At 39.8% G+C, this 27,712-nt stretch overlaps 1 protein-coding gene and 1 pseudogene across 12 annotated transcripts in view; both read right to left on the bottom strand.

Moving 5' to 3' along the window:
* The window catches only part of USP8 (ubiquitin specific peptidase 8), a 79,385-nt gene that overhangs the window by 9,553 nt on the left and 42,120 nt on the right, over positions 1 to 27,712 (bottom strand). For 7 of the 12 annotated variants that reach the window (XM_073995791.1, XM_073995795.1, XM_005559542.5 and 4 more), the window contains 8 exons: positions 27,556 to 27,700; positions 20,949 to 21,111; positions 15,562 to 15,706; positions 15,056 to 15,279; positions 9,564 to 10,148; positions 6,712 to 6,798; positions 1,172 to 1,252; positions 563 to 825 (listed from right to left, as the gene is read on the bottom strand). In XM_073995791.1, the coding sequence (XP_073851892.1) occupies positions 563 to 825; positions 1,172 to 1,252; positions 6,712 to 6,798; positions 9,564 to 10,148; positions 15,056 to 15,279; positions 15,562 to 15,706; positions 20,949 to 21,111; positions 27,556 to 27,700 (1,693 nt within the window). Of the gene's footprint in view, positions 1 to 562; positions 826 to 1,171; positions 1,253 to 6,711; positions 6,799 to 9,563; positions 10,149 to 15,055; positions 15,280 to 15,557; positions 15,707 to 20,948; positions 21,112 to 27,555; positions 27,701 to 27,712 lie in introns of all 12 variants that reach the window. The other 5 variants (XM_073995797.1, XM_073995798.1, XM_005559543.4 and 2 more) reach the window with 3 other exon arrangements.
* Positions 25,501 to 27,506, bottom strand: LOC135971562 (small ribosomal subunit protein uS10-like; annotated as a pseudogene).

Raw genomic sequence — 27,712 nt, 5'->3', positions numbered from 1 at the left:
ATAGCTAAATAAAACACTATTTTGGGAAACTTAACCTACTGGTCACTATTTGTAAACAGAATAGCAAAAATACAATGAAGGAAAAAGGAACAGAATAAGGATTAGAGGCTGATATACTAAAGTGCTTGTTATTTTAATACTGTAGGAAAACTTCACTCACATTACTGGCTAAGGGAAAAAAAAGTTTGGAACTTGAGTGCTGCAACAAGGCAAGCTCAATAATCCTGAAAATTATAGTCCTCAAAGGGAGATTCAGGGACCACAGGAGGTCTATGAAAAATGTGAAGGTACTCTGGCATAAGGCTGTAAAACATAACAATGATTTTATATCTACATTAACACTTAAAATAATCCTCTCTGGTATGATATTAAGTGAGCACTTGGGAGAAAAACCAACAACATTTTCTCTATTCATTTGTTTTATTCTGTGGTAAATAATAATGGCTGGTATAGCCATCCACAGAAATTTCCAACTCCCTGACACTAACATGCTGATAGATTCAGAGTAGAAATTTTGAAATACAGCACATTATTTTAGTTCTAGGAGTTAAGATAAACGTACTTGTTTTCTCGATTAACCGTTGGAGTTACTGTTGGCTTCCTCTTCTCTTCCTCCTGAATAGCCTGGGTTATATCTGGGGAGGAGTAGGAACGCTTCAGTTTGGAAGGTTCCCTATCCCGCTCAGCAGGAATCTGTGGCTTGGCTTTATGAGTTGGAGGGGTGGAAGGAGGTGCAGATGAAGGAGCCATTTCCGGTGGGTACATATGAACAGTGTTGGTGGGTGAATGATAATAACGAAAGGTTCCAGTGATTGGGTCAAGAAACTTAGATGGAAAAGAAAAAAAAGAAACAGGTCAAAAAACAAAAATAAGCATTATATAAACAAATTACTCCAAAGTATTCTGCTAAATTTACTTCTGGATTAAAATAATTTGAATAAAATGGTGATAAACTTCAAAATAAATTAAGGTTTTAAAGTAATACACCATTTCTAAATGATAAATGCCAGAATGCTCATATATTGTAGCCAGCATCTCAGGTTGGGTATTGAGAAATCTCATAATGGAGAAATGGAATTGCCTCTGCATTACAGAAGATGTAAAACAAACAAATTTTAAAAACATTTTTTAGGAACACAGTGGCTACTTCATTGCTAATTCTGACTTTTACCTTGGCCCAGCCTGAAGGCAGTCCTGGTACAATCCTTCCCATTTCTTCACTTCGTGCTCTTGTCAAAGGTTCTCGTTGAGCCTAATTAAAAAAAAAAAAAAAAAAAAAAAATCGTTTTTTTCAATTAAATTTTGTCATATAAAAATTTAAGCCACTTGTACCAAAGAATCAAAAAACCTTGCCTTGGCTGCCCTTCATATTTTAAAAGACAGATTCAGAGATGAAAAAAAATTATATTTTTCTCAAAGTCCAAACATGACTATACCAAGGTGTAGAGGAGTATGTCTAAGCCTGTAATGATAGCAGCTGGCGAGGTGGAGGTAGATGGCCTTCTGTGGTAGTTCACGGGGAGGAAGACAGTAGATCCAAGCAAATAAGAAAGGTTACTTTTTTTTTTTTAAATTTTGCATTTCAAGGTAGTTTAGTCAAATTTTTTTTTTTAGTTTTCCACAGTAAACGATTACATAAAATATAAACCTAATGTATTCTTCAGGACTGAGTGTGCCCTTTCTCTGTATGCTAAGAGGTGTAAGTAGAGAATAGATGATATAGCATCCTAGCAAATGAATATTCACAAGAAAGGCTACAAAATTTCATTATCATGGCTTATTCTAAATCTACCTAAAGTCATCTTGCTCTGCTAACATTTCTTCTATATTCATTCATTCCACAAAATACTGATGAAATGTTATATAAGTAAAAACAAACCAATATATTGAGGCATCAACCTCAATATAATTGAATATGATACTTTCACTTCCTTTAAAAAATTAATAGAAAACAAAAACACTTGATGAACCACCCATTTCTATTTTTATATTCTTCATGTCTTAAAATATATACATTCTAGGCCAGACAGGGTGGCTCATACCTGGAATCCAGCACTTTGGGAGGCCAAGGCAGGAGGCTCTCTTGAGCCCAGGAGTTTTGAGATCAGCCTGGGCAACATAGAGAGAACCCATCCCTAGAAAAAAATTTTTAAAAATTACCCAGGTTTGGCCAGGCACAGTGGCTCACGCCTGTAATCCCAGCACTTTGGGAGGCCGAGGCAGGTGGATCACCTGAGGTCAGAAGTTTGAGACCAGCTTGGCCAACAAGAGAGTAGAAACCCCATCTCTACTAAAAAAAACAACACAAAAATTAGCCAGGCATGGTGGTATGTACCTGTAATTCCAGATACTCAGGAGACTGAGGCAGGAGAATTGCTTGAACGTGGGAGGCGGAGGTTGCAATGAGCCGAGTGTGCCACTACACTCCCGCCTGGGTGGCAGAGCAAGACTCCGTCACCAAAAAAAAAAAAAAAAAAAAAAAGCCAGGCTTAGTGGCATGCACCTGTGGTCCTAGCTACTCAGGAAGCCAAGGTGGGAGGATCGCTTGAGCCCAAGCGGTCAAAGCTTGAGCCCAGGTGGTTAGGTGAGCTATGATCATGCTACTATACTACTGCCTGTGACAAATTCTGTTGAATACAAACATGTAATAAATAGAATCTGTGTGCTGGAAAAAAATTCTGTCAAAACGAAGGCAAACAGCACAACTAAATATCCACATACAAAAAGATGGATTTAGATCCTTACCACACTGTATATAAAAATTAACTTGAAATGGATCATAGATCTAAGGACTAAAACTAAAACCTTAAGAAGAAAACAGGAGAAAATCTTCATTACTTTATGACTTTGGGTCAGACAAAATGTTCCTTTGATACAATACCAAGAGTACGATTCACATGAGAAAAATACGACAGAATGGACTTCCACAAAAACTTTTGTGCTTCAAGAAACTCCATCAAGAAAATGAAAAGATAAGCCACATATTGGGAGAAAATGTTTGCAAATATCATTTATTTAAAAAATTTTTAGAGATGGGGTTTCACTACATTGCCAAGGCTGTTCTGGAACCCTTGGCATAAATGATTCTCTTACCTCACTCTCGCAAGTAGCTGGGTCTGCAGGTGTGTGCCACCACACCTAGGCTTATACTGATTATGACCTTATGGATTTCAAAAACACTGCCATCAAGCATTTAGCACAGTCCTAGAGACATAGCGGTTGCTCAGCAAATACAGTAAGTTTTAGCAGTGAGTAAATCTTGAGAAGGCTGAGCCTTCTTAATACCTGAGAATTACTTTAAAATGTTATTTAATCAATACTTGGTTGTCTGTGGCATTTTACACAGAATGAGTGTAGAGTGGATTATACAGTATGAGATTTAAGACAGCCAGAAGATACACTGAGTACCCTTGCTTCCTGAAGGGCAGAGATGGGGCAAGATGGTGGGTGGCCAACAGACAACTTTTGCTTTCCTTTCAATGTTGCCAAAGATCTGGGCTGTAGCTGGTGTGAAGCCCTGCTTAAAATGTCAGGACCAGTGGGAGTAACTGCGAACCTCAATTTTCACTTTCTGTTTGTTAGTCTTCACTTTGTGCTTCTGGTCATTTAATCCCTACTTTCTCTTTAAAAGGAACAGAAGAAGCGAAGGCGTGTATGTGTGTCTCTCTCTGTCTCTCTCTGTGTGTGTGTGTGTGTGTGTGTGTGTGTGTGTGTGTCTTCATTTTCTCTTATTGTTAACTCATTTTGACTAAGGCTTAAGTTCTTAATCTTTGTCAGGCTTACACATCTTAGGAAATTTTATTTTTGGTTCTTAGAAGAATTTTAATAAAATGTGCTTTTTTTGTTTTATTTTTTATTTTTTCATAGGTTATTGGGGTACAGGTGATACTTGGTTACATTAGTAAGTTCTTTTTTATTTTTTTTCCACAGGGAGTCTCACTCTGTCACCCAGGCTGGAGTGCAATGGCCTCATCTTGGCTCACTGCAACCTCTGCCTCCTGGGTTCAAGCAGTTCTCCTGCCTTAGCCTCCCAAGTAGCTGGGACTACAGGCGCCCGCCACCACACTCGGCTACTTTTTGTTGAGACAGGGTTTCATCATATTGGCCAGGCTGGTCTCAAACTCCTGACCTCAAATGATCCTCCCGCCTCGGCCTCCCAAAGTGTTGGGATTACAGGCATGAGCCACCGTGCCCAGCCATTAGTAAGCTCTTTAGTGGTGATCTGTGAGATTTCAGTGTACCCATCACCTGAGAAGTATACAATGTACCCTATTTGTAGTCTTTTATCCCTTGCCCCCAAGTCCCCAAAGTCCATTGTATCATTCTTACATAACATGTTTTTAGTGGGTTATGTGTTATATTTAGTTAATCTTAGATCTAAACAAATAAATTCTATAAATTATTTGACTTCTGTAGTTCATGAACATTTTTTTGTATATCAATGTGTTTGTTGTTGCTGTGGCCCTTTAACTATTGCAGTCAAAAATAAGAAAATTGTGAATTCAGTCAGTCATTCTAGTCTTAATATATTTTATGTCATTTTTCCCCCTTTTGTTTGAGATAGGCTCTCATTCTTGTTGCCCTGGTTGGAATGCAGTAGCATGATCACGGCTCACTGTATCCTTGACCTCCCCAGGATCAGGTGATCCTCCCACCTCAGCCTCTCAACTAGCTGGGACTACAGGCAGGCGCCACCAAACCTGGCTACTTTTTTATATTTTTTTCTAGAGACAGGGTTTCGCCATGTTGCCCAGGCTGGTCTTGAACTCCTGGGGCTCAAGCGATCCACCTGCCTCAGCCCCTCAAAGTGCTGGAATTACAGGCATGAGCAACCATACCCTCACCCCCCTCCTTTTTTTCCCCTTTCTGTGGAGAAAAGGGGTCTTGCTATGTTGCCAAGGCTGGTCTCAGATTTTTTTTAATGGCAAAATACAGCAGAATGACTTAACAAAAATTTAACATGTTAAATTCACACGGATTTAGATCGGATATGGAGTCGGTCCTCTGTATTCATCGGTTCTGCATCTGTGAATTCAACCATCCACAGATTCAAAATACTTGAAAAAAATAATTCTGGGTGTACTGAACATGTGCAGGCTTTTATTATTCCCTAAAAAATACAGTATAACATCTATTTTCATAGCATTTACACCGTGTTAGGTATGTAATCTAGAGATGATTTAAAGTATATAGGAGGATGTGTATAGATGATATGCACACACTATACCACTTTATGTAGGGGACTTGAGCATCCTCAGATTTTGGTATGAGAGGGAGGTCATGGAACCAGTCATCTACAGATACCAAGGGAAGACTGTATATATATCCCAGAGAAGACAGATCTATGGAGACAGAGAGTAGACTCAGGGTTGCCTGGGCTTTAGGGTAGACTAAATTGGGCATAGGGTCTCTTTGGTGTGATGGCAATCTTCTAAAATTGGATTGTATTAATGGTTTCACAACACTAAATTACTAAAAAAAAAAAAAAAAAAAAAAAAAAATCACTGAACTGCGTGTTAAAAATGGGTGAATTTTATGGTATGCAAATTGTATCTCAAGATCTGAAGGAAAAACAAAGTCAAAGATGTCTTCTTCTTTTTTTTTTTTTAGACGGAGTCTCGCTCTGTCGCCCAGGCTGGAGTGCAGTGGCACGATCTTGGCTCACTGCAAGCTCCACCTCCCTGGTTCATCCATTCTCCTGCCTCAGCCTCCCAAGTAGCTGGGACTACAGGCACCCGCCACCAAGCCTGGTTACTTTTTTTTTTGTATTTTTAGTAGAGATGGGGTTTCACCCTGTTAGCCAAGATGGTCTCAATCTCCTGACCTCGTGATCTGCCTGCCTCAGCCTCCCATAGTGCTAAGATTACGAGTGTGAGCCACCGTGCCCAGCAAAGATGTCTTATACAAAGCCTATGTGTTTTAAAAATTGTGATGAAATACACATAACATAACATTTACCATCTTAACCATTTTAAGGTGCACTGGTTAGTGACATTAAGTATATTGCTGTGCCAACAATCTCTAGAACTCTTTTCATCTTGTAAAACTGAAACTCTGTACCTACTGAACAATAACTCCCCATTTCCTCTTTCTCTGGCTCTGACAACCACCATTCTACTTTCTGTCTCTATAAATTTGCCTACTTTACAAACCTCACAGAAATGGAATCACTCAGTATTTATCCTGCAACTGGGCTTATTTCACTTAGCAAATGACCTCAAGATTCATCCATGCTGTAGCGTGTCAGAATTTCCTTCCTTTTTAAGGCTGAATAATATTCCGTTATATGTACATATCCCATTTGTTTATGCATTCACCTGCTGATGGACATCTGGGTTGCTTCCATTTTTCAGCTATTATGAATAATACTCTAAGAACATGGGTGTACAAATACTTCTTGTTTGCAATTCTTTTGGGTATATACCCTGAAGTAGAATTGCTGGATCATATGGTAAGGGCTAAACATTTTTTACTTTCATAAAATAAATAGAATATGCTGTCAAACTTTAAACAGGAAGACAAACTCTATTTCCTTTAGCATATAAATGGAGTGATCGTGTAAAAACAAGCAAAACACCAGCTACCAAAGATGGCAACGATCCCCTTACACTGTAGATCTCATGATAAAAGATGACAGTGTGGTACGATAATCACATAGTTACAATCCACGTTTGGTTTTTTTCCAGTGTTTTCCTGCAATGAACTACTTACTTTATTTCTTTCGGTATCGTCTGTATCCTCTCTAAAAGCTCCTGTCCTTAGAATTCCACTTTCTGGTTGTCCTTTAATCTTAAATGGCTGTAAAATTATTAAAATTACAGAAGTGAAAGAAAACTTTAACTTTCCTTCCAACATAAAGCTACTAGTTAACACAACCGAATCTATGAGACTGAAAATGTAAAAGGAGAAAACAAGGCCTCTGAAAATTTTATTATATTTTACTGTCACAGTCAAAATACTTAAAAAACTAAAGAACTCTGATGAATCAGTGAAAAAAAAAAAGATGAAAATCAAAGTGGATTGTGAAGCACTGGTTCACATTACATGGCCAAGTATAAAATGCTGATCATTAATGTATATTCCCCAAGACCTAATTTGAACATTATCTTTTTTTTTTTTTTTGAGATGGAGTCTCGCTCTGTCGCCCAGGCTGGAGTGCAGTGGCACGATCTTGGCTCACTGCAAGCTCCACCTCCCGGGTTCACGCCAGTCTCCTGCCTCAGCCTTCCGACTAGCTGGGACTACAGGCGCCCGCCACCAGAACTGGCTAATTTTTTGTATTTTTAGTAGAGACGGGGTTTCACCGTGTTAGCCAGGATGGTCTTGATCTCCTGACCTCGTGATCCACCTGCCTCGGCCTCCCAAAGTGCTGGGATTACAGGCGTGAGCCACTGCGCCCAGCTGAACATTATCTTTTACTTAAATATTATTATGATTTTGGTTACCTTGAAAGGAGTTGTGCTTCAAAAAATTTAAAGTATTCAAGAGAATGGAGAAATTAAGATACAGACCAATAGTCAAAAATGCAAAAATCTGTATTCATATCTTCTTATAACACCATACATTCTTTTTTTTTTTGAGGCCGAGTCTCGCTCTGTCACCCAGGTTGGAGTGCAGTGGCACGATCTCAGCTCACTGCAACCTCTGCCTCATGGGTTCAAGCGATTCTCCTGCCTCAGCCTCCCGAGTAGCTGGGACTACAGCGCACGCCACCACACCTGGCTAATTTTTTGTATTTTTAGTAGAGACAGGGTTTTACCGTGTTAGCCAGGATCATCTTGATCTCCTGACCTTGTGATCCACTGGTCTAGGCCTCCCAAAGTGCTGGGATTATAGGCGTGGGCCAACACGCCCAACCCATAGATTCTTTTTAAAAACTCATTTTAGTTTTATATCTTATTTTAAAATAACTCTACTAAAAACTTTAAAATTAGTGATAATTTTAACAAAATTTATTCTAGAATAAATTACATATTTCTCCTACTTTTAAAAGGAGCACACAAGGAATGCAATCTTAGATGTGTAGGAATATTTGGCACCTATATACTAAATGACTCCACAAATACGAATGATTTAAGTTCTAAAGACTGCATGCCTCTAGCATAGCAAGATGGAAAGGAAGTGGCTTTGGAATCTCACTGTCTATGTGATGATCTTAAGCAAATATTTAACCTCTAAACTTCAGTTTCACTTGTAAATTAAATACCTTATAGGATTATCATTAGGAGTAAATAAGATAATGCAGTGAAAATACCTGGCATATACTAGCTACCCAATGAATAATACTTAAATTGTATCTTGGAGCTCACATGTTTTGCTCCTCCTGTGAATAAAGTTAGAGCGTTTTAGTACATGGGCTTCATATCCCTAATTTGGGGTGTTTAGAAGGTTTTTGCATGGAAGCTATCTTTTTTAATAGCAGAGGTTACCAGATAAGTGTTCCCTGGATAAGAGCGGCTTGACTATGAATTAATTTTGGTAACATGCCTGAATGGTGTTTGAGAAGTATAGAAGTTAACATTCTGTAAAGATGGTATCCTGCCTTCCATTAGAAGTCATTTTCGCACTGCTAAAAATGTTTTTTCCATTTACATATATGTAAAAAGGATTGTAACTGTTCTTGGTATTATAAATACATACTTGGTGTTCAAAAGGAAAAGGCATTGTTAATGACATAATGAAGAAAAAAAGAAAAGCATGGCATTATTAGAGACTGAAAAAGAATAACAAAAAATGTCCCCTAAAATTACGGCTATCAATTTTGGGTGTGTAGCCAAGGGCAAAATTAATTGGGTTATTTGCCAATATTATTTGAATAGATAAAGCAAGAAAAAAAATGACACTGATGTGACCAAAAAATCATTATATGCAAAGATAAATGTTGGGCCATTTAGATGTCACTGATTTTGGATATATTCTAAACAGATATAAATTTTATCATACAAATATTGGCATCTAATTCCCCCATACTGAGGAGATTATATTTCACTCTAGTCTTTCCATGATCATATATCAAACATAAAAATGAAGAATGTAACTATTTATCTCAATTATTTGAAATATCGCTGGGCATGGTGGCTCACGCCTCTAATCCCAGCACTTTGGGAGGCCGAGGCAGGTGGATCACGAGGTCAGGAGATCGAGACCATCCTGGCTAACATGGTGAAACCCCATCTCTACTAAAAATACGAAAAATTAGCCAGGCATGCTGGCATGCGCCTGTAGTCCCAGCTACTCTGGAGGCTGAGGCAGGAAAATGGCGTGAACCCGGGAGGCGGAGCTTGCAGTGAGCTGAGATTGTGCCACTGTACTCCAGCCTGGGTGACAGAGCGAGACTCCGTCTCAAAAAAAAAAAAAAAAAGAAAAATATTGCATTTTATAGATGTAAAATACAAAAAGCAATTTCATTCCCAACCAATCATTTCATAAATGTACGGCATTGGCCTCAAAGGAGAATAGGTGAGCAAATGTGGATAGATCAGTACTTTCTATCACCCCTGAAAAGACTATTTGAAATGCCTGCCCTTTTCACTTTGTTGGCAATATGTACTGTTTCTGCTTACCTTGCTTGAACCCAAATCCCCTGTTGCAGATGTATGGGGCACATCTCCTGTTGACTTTTTCTGTACTTCTGGGGTTGGACACCTTTTCCCCCTGTCTTCTACAGATTTCTTGGCATCAGAAGTTTCATGTTCACTTTTACTTTGTCTTTTTACTCCTGTTATTTCTTTGCCCCTCTTTGCTGAGGTTTCTTTATCTTCTTTCTTGGCCTGTTCACTTTCTTTCTTCTCCATTTCTTCTTTTGCTTTTTGTTGCTTCTCTGTAATTTCATTTTCTTCAGCTTCTTGTTTCTTTTTGGTTTTTTGTTCTTGTTCTTCCCTCCTCAGTTTCTCTTTCTGTTCCTCTTGCTGCCTTTCCCGAAGTTCTTTTTCTTGTTTGTTTTTCTCCATCAGAAGAGCAGTTTCTGCATGAATACGAGCCTTTTCTTCATCTGTTAACATGAGAGTTGGAGAGAAAACTACTGGCTTGGTGGAACGATCAGGAATAACTTTTCCATTCTGAGGAGATTGTTGCTCATGGTTTGTACTTTCAGATTTTGTTCTATGCTCTTCAGGCAATTTGACTGCTGGTTTTTTAGTACGATCAATCTAGAGCAACAAAGAGCAAAACATTTTTGTCAAAAATCAGGAAATAACCTCAGTTCTTGAGATCAAGTTGTGATAAAAAGAAGTGTCACTTTGTGGAGACAACATCTATCAGGCCATCTACTTGTTAATTACTCAGTGTCAAGATTTCTCATAAAACAGAACTTGAATGGGAGATATCCAAACATCACTGGAACTTACATCCTCTTGATCAACTTTCAATTCTTCCTGAGTGTTTTGTATACAAAAGAGTTAAAAATGTCTTTATTTAAAAACATAAAACCGGCCGGGCGCGGTGGCTCACGCCTGTAATCCCAGCACTTTGGGAGGCCGAGACGGGCGGATCACGAGGTCAGGAGATCGAGACCATCCTGGCTAACACAGTGAAACCCCGTCTCTACTAAAAAATACAAAAAACTAGCCGGGCGCGGTGGCGGGCGCCTGTAGTCCCAGCTACTCGGGAGGCTGAGGCAGGAGAATGGCGTGAACCCGGGAGGCGGAGCTTGCAGTGAGCTGAGATCTGGCCACCGCACTCCAGCCTGGGTGACAGAGTGAGACTCCGTCTCAAAAAAAAAAAAAAAACATAAAACCTAGACCTGGGCATACCTAGACTTAAGTTCCACTTCCAGGTATCCAAATGTCTACCCAATATTTCCATTTGAGTGTCACTGCATATATCTCAAACCTCATATAGCCAAAATGGATTCACGAATTCCCCCACCCCCGCGAACATGGTCCTAATCTCATGGATGTAACCACTCTCCCAATAGTTGCACAAATCAAAAACCTGAGTCCCATGATATGTTCTTCCCATATCCTTCTACACGCTGATAATTTTCCTCCTATATCTGTCCCTCCATCTCTTCTACCACAGGCCAAGACCATGCCAACCTCCTCTCTCACCAGGACTACAGCATAGTTTTTTGTTTTTTGTTTTTGTTTTTTTTTTTTTTTTGAGACGGAGTCTCGCTCTGTGGCCTAGGCTGGAGTGCAGTGGCCAGATCTCAGCTCACTGCAAGCTCTGCCTCCCAGGTTCACGGCATTCTCCTGCCTCAGCCTCCCAAGTAGCTGGGACTACAGGCGCTCACCACCTCGCCCGGCTAGTTTTTTGTATTTTTTTAGTAGAGACGGGGTTTCACCTTGTTAGCCAGGATGGTCTCGATCTCCTGACCTCGTGATCCACCCGTTTCGGCCTCCCAAAGTGCTGGGATTACAGGCTTGAGCCACCGCGCCCGGCCTATAGTTTTCAACTAGTTGCCCATCTCTTCTCTTGTCCCCGCTCCCCAATCTGTTTCTCCACATTATAGCCAGAGTACTCACTTTAAAACAAATTTGATTTGCTACCCACTATGCCCTCAGTACACCTAAAATCTTTACCATAGCCTGTAAGGCCCTGTGTGATCTTACATCTGCCTACCTCTCCAGTCATATGGTTGTGTATACTGGCTATACTTGCCTTAAAAAAAAATTATTCAAAGATGCCATGCTCCTTCCCAATTTAGGTCTATCAGCTGTTCATCTAGATAATGCCCACATTAGGTCTTGGCTTACACTCTCCCTCTGAAAAGACTTCCCTTGTCCCTAGAACTAGCCAAGTCCCCTGATACACGATCTTATAATACCTTTTTCTTCTCCCTCTATTGGAATTCTGATCAAGTAACTATAATTACTTGTTTAAAATTTTCTTCCCTCCTAGAATATAAGCTCTAAAAGGATAGAGACTGTGCCTGGCACAGTTAATAACTATGTTACTGAGGGAACAAATGCAATCTTCCCTAACAACTTTTACAGGAGGTAAAATACTAACTGGTTTCCTTCAAGTTGCGTAATAAATTACCTAAGTTCCTGATTTAATGAGTTAAACGTTTATTACCTCAATTTAACAGAATATTAACACTAGAGAAGTGACCCTACCATCATTTCTTGAGAATACTGTGTAATGAAACAAAAATAAAAACTTTTAAGAACATCTGCCAATAACAATCTATATAGTGTTCTTACAAAACGAATTTATGTTTTTCTACTAGAAAACAAAGAAGTTGCTGGGCACAGTGACTCACGCCTGTAATACCAGCACTTTGAGAGCCCGAGCTGGGTAGATCACTTGAGGTCAGGAGTTCGAGACCATCCTGGCCAACATGGCAAAACCCCATCTTTACAACAAATACAAAAATTAGCCGGGCGTGGTGGCATGTGTCTATAATCCCAGCTACTCAGGAGGCTGAGGTGGGAGGATTGCTTGAACCCAGGAAGTCCAGCTGCAGTGAGCTGTGATCGTGCTACTGCACTCCAGCCTGGGTGAGAGAATGAGACACTGTTTTTTAAAAAAAAAGAAAAACAAAGAAGTTAGCGTACAAAAAATAATTTTTTTCCTGTTCACTTCTCTTTCTGCCTCTTAAAAAAAAATCCTTTGTCTCTTTTTCTGCATGTATTTGAGAATAAAGTAGGAAGAACCACTATGGGGATGAGGTTAACAATAAGAGGTGGACAGAAACAAAAATAAATGTTGTTTCCATTTACATTTTGGTGGCTTGATCTATTTTTCCCTAATCTTACAAGTATAGTTATGATCATGTTACTCTCAAGCTTAAAATTCTTTAGTGGTTCTTTGTGCCTACAGGACAAAATTAAAATTTGATCCAAGTCTCTCTTGATGACTCTTGTCCATCCTTCTAATCTTACCTACTATCATAATTTCCTCTCTCCAACAAAGACTAGCGCCCACATATGCCAAAACTGTTCAATGGCCCCAGAGCATGCCCTATCCCTTTGGTCATACAATTGTCTACGTGTTTCGTCCATCCTCAAATCCTACTCTTAAAGCCCAGATAAAATACTGTCTCCTCCATGAAGACGTCCTTGATCTTCTCAGCTAGAATATTCTCCTTGCTCTGTGCGCCAGTGACTTGTAGAGCAATTATGATATTTTGCCTTATGTCGTGGCTGATTTTATACAGATCTCTCCTTCTAAACATCAGAAGAATCCATCTCTTGTATTTACAAACTTTCATGCTGTCTTATTTTTTTTTTGAGACAGAGTCTCACTCTCACCCAGGCTAGAGTGCAGTGGTCCGATATCGGCTCACTACAACCTCTGCTTCCTGGGTTCATGTGATTGTCCTGCCTCAGCCTCCTGAGTAGCTGGGACTGCAGGCACGCACCACCACGCCTGGCTAATTTTTGTATTTTTAGAAGAGATGGGGTTTCACGCCATGTTGACCAGGCTGGTCTGGAACTCCTGACCTCAGGTGACCCACTCGCCTCTGCCTCCCGAAGTGTTGGGATTACAGACGTGACCCATAGCACCCATGCTGTTTTTTATACAGATCTTCAAAATGTGTCTAAAAAATTATACGTATCTTATAAAGTTATGTTGGGACACAAAAGGATTAGGGTTTAAACAGATTAAGTTGAAAGGAAATGCAATAACATAAGTTCTTTTCAGACTTTCCTAAATTTACCCTTTAAGAAAAGTTCTTTAATCACATCTATTTAGTCTGCAATTTATTCTGCAATACTAAAATGCCTTAAAAAAATGAAGAAATGAACCACTTCAGTTTATAACAAAAAATTACCAGATTTTCTATTCAATACCTGCTCCACAAATCAAATGTCATCCACTTTAAATGTGAAATACTGTTTTAAATATATCTGGGGAAAAAATCAAAAATGAATGCTAAAAATGTTATTGGGAAATGCATGGAGGGGGAACATTAGTTAACCTTTCTTTAAATAAAGCCAAATGAAGGAAATAAAGACTAAAATTTTTTTATTTGTAACCTCTTGATTATTTAAAAACTTTTAAATAATTTAAAAACTTTTAAATAATTATTGTTAAACATGCCTGTTATTTGCATGTCAAATTCTAAGGAAATGGAACTAAACTATTGTTTTTAAAACCAAAATACTGACATCACATACCTACCATATGTAAGCCAAGCTATTTATGAAAACACTATGGGTCAAATTATAATACAAAAAGTCCCAAAAGGGCTATTCTAATTCACTGTGGTAATGCAATCTTTTACTGGCATTGTTTGTAGCAAATGGATTGCCAACTGGCTTTGGAAATCCCTTGAATTATCTACTCTAATACAGGCATGGCAATAACACTGAATTATGATGAAAAATTTTTAAACAAAAAATTTATTAAAACATACAGATTCTTCTCATTGATACTTTTTTCTAAGATGTTAAAGGTGGCCGGGCGCGGTGGCTCAAGCCTGTAATCCCAGCACTTTGGGAGGCCGAGACGGGCGGATCACGAGGTCAGGAGTTCGAGACCATCCTGGCTAACACGGTGAAACCCCGTCTCTACTAAAAAATACAAAAAACTAGCCGGGCGAGGTGGTGGGCGCCTGTAGTCCCGGCTACTCGGGAGGCTGAGGCAGGAGAATGGCGTAAAAACCCGGGAGGCGGAGCTTGCAGTGAGCTGAGATCCGGCCACTGTACTCCAGCCTGGGCGACAGAGCGAGACTCCGTCTCAAAAAAAAAAAAAAAAAAAAAAAAGATGTTAAAGGTTATATATTAAACTTCATTTCTATACTGTATTTTTTTTTTTTTTTTTTTTTTGAGACTGAGTCTTGCTGTCACCCAGGCTGGGGTGCAGTGGTGCAATCTTGACTCACTGCAACCTCTGCTTCCTGGGTTCAAACAATTCTCATGCCTCAGCCTCCCAAATGGCTGGAATTACAGGCACCCACCACCATGCCCAGCTAATTTTTGTATTATTAGTAGAGAGGGGGTTTCACCATGTCGGCCAGGTTGGTCTCAAACTCCTGACCTCAGGTGATCCACCCCTCTTAGCCTCCCGAAGTGCTGGGATTACAGGCGTGAGGCACTGTGCCCAACTATACTATATATTTAATATTAAAACAAAAGCGAGAATAAAGTTAAAATCAAGAACATACCTGTGGAATATTCTTTATACTAGGCACTGGCTGAATTATGGGTGAAACATCAGATTTAGAAGCAGCAACTGGTTCAGCTGGAGTTGATATATTCAGTGGTCCCATTCTCTCATTTTGATCACTTATCAATTCTATATTTTCATCTACTTCTATAGATGGAGGTGGTATCTGGGCAGCAGGTTTAGAAGGAACTGATTCTTCCAATGAGGGATAAGTAAAATCCACTAAAATTCCAAAAATAAAAATGTTTTTTAGAATAGCAAAGCCCATACACAGTACTTACATTTCTCATGCATGTTAATGTAATAATTAAAAGTAAACTAAGTGAAAAAACAATTACAACAGTCTTAAAGAAAATGTGAACTTCCAGGCTTATATTTGTATGCCTGAAAACAAACTGCTCTCTAATAGGACAAATGCACACACAACCAAGAATGTTACTGTGAAAACAATTTTAAAGTATATTTTACCAAAGCAATTTTAAACAAAAATTTTCACATACATACATGAGATAGACACCTCTTCATTCTGGCGTCGTGGGGGTGGAGTGACCTTAGCATTTGTTGTATACTGGGGATAACAAAGGAGCCAGTTTTCATAGCCTCCCTCTAAAACCAAAGGCTCATTGCGCAGGATAGTTTTACTTTCCCACTATAAATAAGGAAATTGTATTTTTAATATGGCAGCAATCTATCAACAGCTAAAAACACAACAAATCTAAATTTTGAAGTTGTTCCCTTAACGACAAGATTTATCTTCTAAATAATGACAAAATGAGAACTGAATTCAAAATTCAACATTAAATAAAACAGTTATATAGGTGAGGTTTTAAAAACCATACAAATAATCAATGATCTTAGAAGAAAAATTAGAAAATAAATTACTAAATATAAAACAAAAATGACCCATAACATCACCACCCCAATACACTTTACATTCTGGAGTTTACTCTTATAGAGAATTTTCAATAAAACCTTTATGATGTTGCTTTTCTATGAACATCCTTCATCAATACAGAGCTATATCATCATTTGCAATGACTAGGTAATATTCGACTACTGACTGACTGACTGATTGAGACAAGGTCTTGCTCTATCACCCAAGTTGGAATGCAATGGCATAATCATGGCTCACTGCAGCCTTGACCTCCTGGGCTCAATTGATCCTCCCACCTCAGCCTTCCCAGTAGCTGGGACTACAGGCATGCGCCACCACGCCCAGCTTATTTTTGTACTTTTCATGAGCTGGGGTTTCGGCACGTTGCCCAGGCTGGTCTCAAACTCCTGGGCTTAAGTGATCAACCTGGCTCAGTCTCCCAAAGTGCTGGGATTTATAGGTGTGAGCCACTGCGCATGGCCTATTCTACTTTACACACACACCCCAAAACTGAGTCAATCATTTGGGTTTTTTTCCCCACTTAATTATAAGCATGCTGAAATAAACACAAAAGATCCTGATACATGCACATACCTAGTCACCTCCTTAAGGAAAATTCCCAGAAAGGGAGTTGCTTAAGCTAAGGTACATGAACATTTTAAGGTTTTCAACAGATGGCTAATCTTAGAAATGGTCACTTAAAAATATATATAAATATATTGGCTGGGCACGGTGGCTCATGCCTGTAATCCCAGCACTTTGGAAGGCCGAGGTGGGAGGATCACCTGAGGTCAGGAGTTTGAGACCAGCCTGACCAACACGGTGAAAACCTGTCTCTACTAAAAATACAAAAATTAGCTGGGCGTGGTGGCAGGCACCTATAATCCCTGCTACTTGGGAGGCTGAGGCAAGAGAATTGCTTGAACCCAAGAGGTGGAGGTTGCAGTGAGCTGAGATCGCACCATTGCACTCCAGCCTACGGGATAAGAGTGAGACTTCGTCCTGAGGAGAAAAAAAAAAAATTATATATATATTTATATTTTAAAATTTCTTAAGGATAATTACCTAGGAGTAGAATTGCTGGTTTAATATAATGCCCAGTTGCCCTTCAGAAAGGCTATACCAATTTATACACTTAACCAACAGGATATGAGAATGCCCATTATACATCTTCATAATTTTTACAAAACTGATGAACATAAAATGGTATCTTGTTTTAATGAGCATTTCTTTATTAGCAAAGTTGAACATTTTTTCATTTATTTACTATGCAATTATATTGTTCTATGACTTAATTATTTAATAATTGCATCCTTTGTCCCCTTTTCTATAGTTATTTGCAATTTTTTTAGTAAATAGTGAATGTACTCTGAATATTAGGGAAAAAAGGTCTTTGTCATATATATTGCCAACATTTTTCCTGATTTTTACTTTATGTTTTTTTTGTTTGTTTTTTAAACACAGTTAAATGTCTTTTCTTTTTGAGATGGAGTTTCTTTCTTTTGCCCAGGCTGGAGTGAAGTGGCGTGATCTTGGCTCATTGCAACCTCCGCCCACCGGGTTCAAGCAATTCTCCTGCCTCAGCCTCCTAAGTAGCTGGGATCACAGGTGCCCACCACCATGCCCGGCAAATTTTTGTACTTTTAGTAGAGATGGGGTTTCGTCATGTTGGCCAGGCTGGTCTCCAGCTCCTGACCTCAAGTGATCCACCTGCCTCGGCCTCCCAAAGTGCTGGGATTACAGGTGTGAGCCACTGTGACCAGCCATAAACAGTCTTCATTTTCCTTTACGACATCTTGGTTTGATATCAAGGTAATAAAAAATACCAATGCTTTCTCCTAATAGTTTGCTGTTTCAATCTATACATTTATATCTTTTATTCATTTGAGATGTAGCTTGGTCTAAGAAATAAGGTAGGGATCCATTCTCTTTTATTTACTGGCTGGGCAGTTGTCCCCAAACCATTCATTTCAATCCATGTTTTCCTCAATGATTTACGTCACCTTTATCATACACTAATCATTTACATATCTTAGTTTGAACTTTATGAAATTGCCAAACTGCCATTTGTAGGTCAATGCCAGTTGAATCCTGGCAGTTTCATATAATTGTCCCATACTTAGGTATATTTCTGGGTTCCCTATGACACAGCCTGAATTGTTCTAAGGCTTTTAAGACTGCCTTTCTGAAGGGCAATCAACTGACCCTCCTACCAGCAGAACGAGTTTTCTTCTCACCACATGCTCACCAGCATTCAGTGCTATCATTGTTAATAATTTAACAAATTGGCCGGGCGCGGTGGCTCAAGCCTGTAATCCCAGCACTTTGGGAGGCCGAGATGGGCGGATCACGAGGTCAGGAGATCGAGACCATCTGGCTAACAGGGTGAAACCCCATCTCTACTAAAAAATACAAAAAAATTAGCCGGGCACGGTGGTGGGTGCCTGTAGTCCCAGCTACTCGGGAGGCTGAGGCAGGAGAATGGCCTGAACCCGGGAGGCGGAGCTTGCAGTGAGCTGAGATCTGGCCACTGCACTCCAGCCTGGGTGACAGAGCAAGACTCCATCTCAAAAAAAAAAATAATTTAACAAATTAACTGGGTGTGGTGGCTCACACCTGTAATACCAGCACTTTGGGAGGCTGAGGCAAGAAGATTGTTTGAGTATAGGAGTTTCAAGACCAGCCTGGGCAACATAGTGAAATATCATCTCTACAAAAATAAAATAAAATGAAATTAGCTAGGATGGTGACGCACACCTCAGCTACTCAGGAGGCTGAGGTGGGAGGACTGCCTGAGCCCAGGATGTCAAGGCTACAGTGAGCTGGGATGGCACCACTGCACTTCGGCCTGGGCAACAGAGTAAGATATGTCTTCAAAAAACAATAGGTAAAAAGAAATTTTAGAATTCAAAAAATAAAAATTACAGAAAAAAATAATTTAACAAGTTGAACTGAGTACAGTAAGTCCCCTTGTATCCGTAAGATTCAACCAACCAGACTTAAAATACACTTAGATGGGCCGTGCACGGTGGCTCACGGCTGTAATCCCAGCACTTTGGGAGGCCAATGTGGGCAGATCACTTGAGCTAAGGAGTTTGAGACCAGTCTCGCCAACATGGTGAAACCCTGTCTCCACTAAAACTACAAAAATTAGCCAGGTGTGGTGGTGGGCACCTGTAATCCCAGCTATTTGGAAAGGCTGAGGCAGGAGAATCGCTTGAACCTGGGAGGCGGAGGTTGCAGTGAGCCAAGATCGCACCACTGCACTCCAGCCTGGGTGACAGAGTGAGACTCCATCTCAAAAAATAAATAAATAAATAAATAAAATAAAAAATATACTTAGATGCCCAACACAGTGGCACATGCCTGTAATCCCAACACTTTGGGTGGTCAAGGTGGGAGGAATGTTTGAAGCCAGGACTTTGAGAAAAGCCTGGGCAACATAGCAATACCTTGTCCCTACTAGAAATTTTTTAAAAATTAGCCAGGCATGGTGTGCACCTGTAGTCCTAGCTACTCAGGAGGCTGAGGCAGTGGGATCACTTGAGCCAGGAGTTCAAGGCTGCAGTGAGCTATGATTGTGCCATGGCACTCAAGTCTAGGTGACTGAGAAAAAGTTTGTCTCTAAAAATTAAAATTAAAATTAAAACATAAATTTAAAAAATATATAGTTAGGCCTATGATAGTTATGTCTGTACTGAGCATATACAGACTTTTTTCTTGTCACTATTCTCCAACAAATATGGTGTAACAACTATTTACAGAGCACTTTTTATTAGTTATTATAAGGAATCTACAGAGGATTTAAAGTATATGAGAGAATATGTGTAGTTTATATGCAAATACTATACCATTTTATGTAAGTAAGAAACTTGACTATCCACGGATTTTGGTATTTGTGGGGGGTTCTAGCACCAATCCCCCACAGATACTGAGGGACAACCGTATTATTTTTTAAACCTTTGTTAACTTGATCAGTGAAACTGGCACTCGCTTTAATATGCATTTATCTGATACTAGTAAAGTTGCTCATTTTTATGGTTAAGTCCACTTGCATTTCACTTTCTGTTCATGGCTATCTGTGTGCACAACTTATTTTACTATTTTATCTTAAGTATTTTTCTTATTTGTAAAAGCTCTTTGGATTTCAGGTATTTTAAACCACTGCCATGTGTGTTGTAAATATTTCTGCCTGTCTTCTGCCTTGTAATCTTTTTTTGTGTGTGTGTGAGACAGAGTTTTGCTCTTGTTGCCCAGGCTAGAGTGCAATGGTGTGATCTTAGCTCACCACAACCTCCGCCTCCCGGGTTCAAGAGATTCTCCTACCTCAGCCTCCTGAGTAGCTGGGATTACAGGCGCATACCACCATGCCCGACTAATTTTTTGTTTTTAGTAGAGACGAGGTTTCTCTACGTTGGTCAAGCTGGTCTCGAACTCCTAACCTCAGGTGATCAGCCTGCCTCAGCTTCCCAAAGTGCTGGGATTACAGGCGTGAGCCACCACACCTGGCCCTGCCTCGTAATCTTATAAGATCTTTTCCCACCTAAGTTTTAATTTTACCACGCCCAGCCAAAACAAATCTTTTAAACCTAAATTTATAAAAAATTCTACAATCAAAGCGGCTGCTCAAGCCTGTAATCCTAGCACTCTGGGAGGCCAAGGCAAGTGGATCACCTGAGGTCAGGAGTTTGAGACCAGCCTGGCCAACATGGTGAAACCCCCTCTCTACTAAAAATACAAAAATTAGCCGGGTGTGGTGGCTCACACCTGTAGTCCCAGCTACTCAGGAGGCTGAGGCATGAGAATCACCTGAACCCGGGAGGCAGAGGATTGCAGTGAGCTGAGATCACGCCACTGTACTACCACTTGGGCAACAAAGTGAGACTCAGTCTCAAAAAAAAAAAAAAAAGAAAAAGATCAATATTTCAGTATTAAAGATAAACAACTAGTTAACATGCCTTTCTAACAACCAGAGGTGCCCTGCAATTACAATAAACTAACAATGAAACTTGCAAACCTTGAAAAGTGCATCTTTCAGACTCCGGAGAACTGTTCCAATCTGTAAATCTTTGGCAGAACTAAACCAGTCAAGAAGTACCACATACTCCACATTCCCCCTCTTCTTCCATGTGTCTTTAGAATCATCTGGGAGGTGTGCTTCAATCCAACTAGCAGTGACTCTGAAATGTATTAACATTGAAATTGGGGCAAAAGTCAACAAGAGGTCCTAATATACTAACAGAAGACACTCAGTTTTGTTCTACAGTCTTGACCACACCACAGCAAATTTTAAGTAGATTTCTTTCTAAGGTGAGATTATATATTAAGATATTAAACAGCCTAAAATGTTTAACCCCTTCACTACTGTATAATATTGGAACATAGTTTTAGTAGTTATTAGAGACTAAAAGAAGACTGAATTCTTTTCATTCTGACCCTTTAAAAAAAAGTGGGGGGAGCAAAACTGAAAACAGAGAAAATTATCTGAGCTCCTCTTTCAGCCAAATATAAACTGGGTAATATTATTCATATTTCAGTTCTCTTATACCTGTATAATAGTCCACCATATACCAGGATGTTTATTCAACAAACACATATAGCATTTACCATGTGCCAGATACTGTTCTAAATGCTTTATTCTCATTGAACTCATTGTGTCTTCACAACAATCCTGTAAGACAAACATTATTTCTATTTTGGGGAAAGTGAGGCACAAACAGGTTAAGTGACTCGCTCAAGATAAGTGGAGCCAGAATTAAAATTCAGGCAATCTGGCTCATGTACATGTTCTCTGCTATGCTGCCTCTTAAAAATGTCAACTGTGAATAGCACCAACTCTACCTTAAATCACAATGTTCACATCATCGTTTGCTCACATAAAAGCTGAAGTCCGGCTGGGCGTGGTGGCTCATGCCTGTAATCCCCAGCACTTCGGGAGGCCGAGGAGGGTGGATCACCTGAGGTCAGGAATTCAAGACCAGTCTGGCCGACATGGTAAAACCCCATCTCTACTAAATACAAAAATTATCCGGGCGTGGTGGCAGGCACCTGTAATCCCAGCACTTAGGAGGCTGAAGCAGGAGAATTGCTTGAACCCAGGAGGTGGAGGTTGCAGTGAGCCAAGATTGTGCCACTGCACTTCAGCCTGGGCGACAGAGCGAGACTCCGTTATCAAAAAAAAAAAAAAAAAAAAAAAAAAAGCTAAAGTCCTTACAATGGCCTGCCACAGACATACACCCCCAAGGCTCAACGTTGTCATCTCTAACTACTGGCCCCCTTTACTCACTCCAGCTACTAGCTTCCTTGTTATTCCTGGTTCATCCAGGCATGCTCTTCCCTAAGGGCCTCTGCTCTTGCTTTTTCCGTCTGGAATCCTCTTCCCCCAGATAGCTGCATTACTCATTTCCCTTATTTCTTCAAGATTTGCTAATAACTTCTCTGTGAGGCCTTTCTAAACACACACACATGCATACGCACACACAACATTCCCATTTCCACGGCACTCCACATAAGAAAAGCTAAACACTGCAAGCTTTTATTGTGTCTTACCTATCTCATCTCTCTGTTAAAAGCTCCAAAGACAATTTTTTGTCTGTTCAATGGCTTAGCCCAGCACTTAGAACATAGTAACCCAGCCCATAGAAAGTGTTCAGTGAATACTGTTTTTATCAGCTGGACGTGATGGCTCACACCTGTAATCCCAGCCCTTTGGGAGGCCAAGACAGGCGGATCACCTGAGGTCAGGAGTTCGAGACCAGCCTGGCCAACATGGCGAAACTCTGTCTCTAATTAAAAATACAAAAATTAGCTAGAAGTGGTGGTGCATGATGGGAGTCCCAGCTACTCGGGAGGCTGAGGCAGGAGAATAGCTTGAACCCGGGAGGTGGAGGTTGCAGTGAGCCAAGATCACGCCACTGCATTCCAGCCTGGGCGACAGAGCAAGATCTCCATCTCAAAAAAAAAAAAAATTGGTTTAATAATTGAATGAGTGAATAATACAGATTCACGCCTCTAGGTAAGGAGCTCCATATTATTCTTAGCAAAGCACTTAGTATATAGTGGCATTTCAATATTTAACTGATGATACTGGCAAGCTGGGCAGGACTGGTACAACTTTTATCCACAAGTAAAACCAAATAATTAAGATCATTTTAATTTTAAAATCCATTTCCTATATAATATTGTTACTATATCTTCTAGGAAGTAAAGAAGTAGAATAAATATAAAATATTGTCTAATAATATCCTCTCCTGATACACACAGATCAGAAGGATGCTTGGTCAACAAAGAAGGAAAAAAAATAAAACGCGATATTCTTAAAGACTATTTCCAACCTGGGGTATATTTACCTAAATACTGTTTTCAGGATTAGTATTCTACAGAAAAGACTTTCGGAAACGACAGTATCCGCCAACATTTCTCAAACTTCTATCTTTTATGTACCACCTTCACAATTTGCTTTAACTCTGCTCTACTTGTCCTTTATTAAATTTAATTAATTTAATAAAAAATACTTTTTTACTTAAATAAATTTAATAGGAAATTGTATGGCCCTAAATACATGAAAAAACAGCATCATATCCAATAAGTAAAAGGTACATCTGAAGATAAATAAAATATTTAAGTAAACTGTGCTACAGTCACACAACAGAATACCATATGGCAATGAGAATGAACAAACTACAACTACACACAACAGAGATGACTGTCACAAACATAGGTTGAGTATAGAAGACAGATATAAAAGACTACATATTATAAATTCCATTTATATAAAGTACAAAAGCAGACAAAAAATATATTCCATTAGAAGTTCGTGGTTTCCTTGGGCAGTAGTATACGGGTAGTAACTTACAGGAGGTATACTGGGTTCAGGAGAGATGGTAACGTTGTGTTTCTTGGTCTGGATGCTAATTAAGTGGGTGCATTCAGTTAATGAAAATTCATTGGGCTAGATGCTTAGGACAGGAGTACTTCGGTATATATACTATAATGTATTAAAAGTTAAGAATATGGGAGCTAAATGGTAAGAACTTAAGAACACAAAGAAGGAAACAACAGACACTGGGGTCTACTTGAGGGGGGAGTGTAAGAGGAGGGAGAGGAGCAGAAAAGATTTCACTATTGGGTACCGAGCTTATACCTCGGTGATAAAATATGTATGTACAACAAACCCCTGTGACACGTTTACCTATGTAACAAACCTTCACATGTACCACCAAAGCTAAAAGAAAAGTTTAAAAAAGAAACAGGCTGGGCACCGTGGCTCACACCTGTAATCTCAGCACTTTGGGAAGACGATGCGGGTGGATCACTTGAGGCCAGGAGTTCAAGACCAGCCTGGCCAACACAGTGAAAACCTGTCTCTACTGAAAACACAAAAATTAGCCGGTGTGGTGGTGCACACCTATAATCCCAGTCACTTGGGAGGCTGAGACATGAGACATGAGGATCAATTGAACCCGGGAGGCGGAGGTTGCACTGAGCCAAGATTGTACAACTGCACTCCAGCCTGAGCAACACAGCAAGACCCTGTCTCAAAAAAGGGGGGCGGGGCACGCTGGGCACAGTGGCTGGCTCACACCTGTAATCTCAGCACTTTGAGAGGCCAAGGCAGGTGGATCATTTGAGGTCAGGAGCTCAAGACCAGCCTGGCCAACATGGTGAAACCCAGTGTCTACTAAAAATTTAAAAATTAGCTGGGCAAGGTGGTGCGTGCCTGTAATCCCAGCTACTCGGGGCTGAGGCAGAAGGATCTCTTGAACCCAGGAGGCAGAGGTTGCAGTTGGCTGAGATCGCACCATTGCACTCCAGCCTGGGTGACAGGGCAAGACTCTGCCTCAAAAATAAATAAATAAATAAATAAATAAATAAATAAAATTAAATTAAAATTTAAAAATTTAAAATAAATACAATAAAATAAAAAGCTTAAAATTTTAAGACGAGATAGGCCGCATGCAATGGCTCACATCTATAATCCCAGCGCTCTGGGAGGCTATGGTGGGAGGATCGTTTGAGCCCAGTAGTTTGAGACCTGTCTGGGCAACACGGCAAAACCCCGTCTCTACACAAAAAATACAAAAATTAGCTGGGCATGGTGGCGTGTGCCTGCAGTTCCAGCTACCCAGGAGGCTGAGGTGAGAGGATCACCTGAACCCAGGAGGTCAAGGCTGCAGTAAGCCGTAATCATGCCACTGCACTCCAGCCCAGGCACAGAGTGAGACCCTGTCTCAAAAATAAATAAATAAAAATAGATAATGAAAAAATACAGTAATCACTATCAGCTAGTTGTAGGTATTGCTACCTATAGAAAGCTCTGAGACCTTTTCCCTTCAGTTAGAGAGGTAAGCAAGTATTTAAAAGATGTACTAGCACCAAACTGAAACTCCTTTAAACTGACTCAAAAGGACTGTAACATAAATTAAAAGGGAATAATTTTCTCAGTGTGCATTTCATTGTTCTTTAATCTTCAACCTAAAATCATCTTGAGTTTCATAGTAGTCCAAATCTCACATTTTGGAAAACTTCCATGTAAACTCAATAATAAAGACCACCAGTTCTCTATTAATACAGATTAGACTACCCAAAGGCTAATTATAACTTTATCTATTCAAATCCTGGGAATATATTCACATGTTTAATTAGACTGAGCACTCTAATTTTTCTTTTTTTAACAACTGGTAATCAATTTATTAAAATAGTTGACTTAAGCATCTCCAATAGGAACTTCCACCTCAACTCCTGACTCAATACTGAAGGAGGTAATCTGCTTAACAATCTCAGAACGGATGTGCAAGTTAATGAGTTGTTTGTGGATTCTCATCTGGAAATGATCCCATGTCTTAGAACCGTCACCAAAAGGAGTTTTTCTTGTAGCGATTCTCAAAGTCTTAGTAGGCATTTGAACTGGTTCTTTCACTTTGAGATTCTTGTTCTTTGCTCCTCTGATCAAGTCAACACACACCTTCTCCAGGGATTTTATGCTGCGGCTCATAAAGAGTGATTCTAAATCAGTGAACTGCCACCTCCAGCTCCCCGGGTGTTTTTCCAGTATCTTTAAAAGCCACGGGTGCTGCGTGGCTTCCGGACCGACTGGTTCCTCAGCGAGAGCAACAGCAGTGCGGCAGGAGCAGGAGCAGGAGCAGGAGCGGGCTGACCACAGCTCAGCACCACCTTTGACAGCGTCTTTCTCAAAGAGTTTTTTTTTTTTTTTTTTTAATGAGACGGAGTCTCCCTCTGTAGCCCAGGCTGGAGTGCAGTGGTGTGATCTCGGCTCACTGCAACCTCCGCCTCCCAAGTTCATGCTATTCTCCTGCCTTAGCCTCCCAAGTAGCTGGGATTATAGGTGCCCGCCACCACTCCTGGCTGAAGTATTTTTAATAGAGATGGGGTTTCACCATGTTGGCCAGGCTGGTCTGGAACTCCTGACCTCAAGTGATCCACCTGCCTCGGCCTCCCAAAGTGCTGGGATTACAGGTGTGAGCCACTGCGCCTGGCCTAAGAGCTCTAATTTTTAAATAGCTTATTTACAAAACACTCTATGCTTCAGGTCAAACATTTATCAAGCATCTACAATATGCCAGGAACTATACAGATTTTATTATCTAATTTTAAAAATATATAATTTTAAACCAAGACCAAGAGAGGTAACAGGATCTATATAAGAATGCTAGAAATAGTGAAAATAGCCCTGTATCTGGAGGTTAGCTCTGCCACTATGCCATGATTTCCAATATACAATATACCCATGCAAGTCACTTTAAATTACTTTATAGGTTAAAGGCCTTCTTACCAAAAAAGAAAGAAAAAATTTTAAATTAAGTCCTTACTCATGCCAGGACCTGTGCTAAAGTCTGTGTGTGTGTGTATATAATGTTTCTCATTTAAATCTCCTGAAACCTCTGTAAGATAGGTTCTACTATTATCCCCATTTTACAGATGGAAACACGAGCTTAGAAATGTTAGGTCACTAGCTAGTAATAATGCAATTAGTAAGTGATAGTTACTTGAATAGAGTCTGGCATTAGAAACTATACTCTTTTAACTTAAGCACACACACACACAAAGTATTTGTATAGCTTCTATCACAGATAATATAGGGAATTTCAATATGTAAAACAATTCAATTAGTTCACAATTTTAATCAATCTGGTACATATGATTCACATGCTTATAAACAGAAAATAACAGGAAAAATCAGTTAACAAACACTTGGGGAGAGAGGGAAAAGGCAACTTCATTTGTCTTTTGATAAGACTCTAAATATCACAAACAGGAGAAAATAGCCAAATAAAAAGTTAGCAAATCCGTAACTTCAACCTTCAAAAAGGGTCAAGTGTGTCTTTAAAAAGCCAAGATTTAGGGAAGTCCCATTTGGGCACCCCTCACTCTCCCAAGTGAGAGAGTTGTTCTCCTTTCTCTTTCTTTTGCCTATTAAAAACCTCTGCTCCTAAAACGCACCTCCCCCTCCCCACCCCCACACACAAAAAGAGGCAAAGATCTAAAAGGTTACCAGGAAAGACTACTTTATCACATTTAGCTTGGATCCTAAGTAGTAACATTTACTAAGGTCCATAGTTTACTACTTACTACACAACATACTACTTTACTGCACAGTAACCCACCCTGGACTGATGGCTTCTTCAGGAACACTGAGAGAATGTAAAATACAGGAATCCTGATAATCCTGCATTCTTCGAGCATCCATTATAATCAAGCTGATGTTTTTATCCGTCATCATTGTGTATAGTTCCTTTGCTGTGATTGCTCCTTGGAATTGAG

This window comes from Macaca fascicularis, chromosome 7 (assembly GCF_037993035.2).
Source record: "Macaca fascicularis isolate 582-1 chromosome 7, T2T-MFA8v1.1".
Classification (NCBI taxonomy): domain Eukaryota; kingdom Metazoa; phylum Chordata; class Mammalia; order Primates; family Cercopithecidae; genus Macaca; species Macaca fascicularis.
Note: the sequence above shows the minus strand (reverse complement) of the source record. Positions and strands in the feature narration are given on the sequence as shown.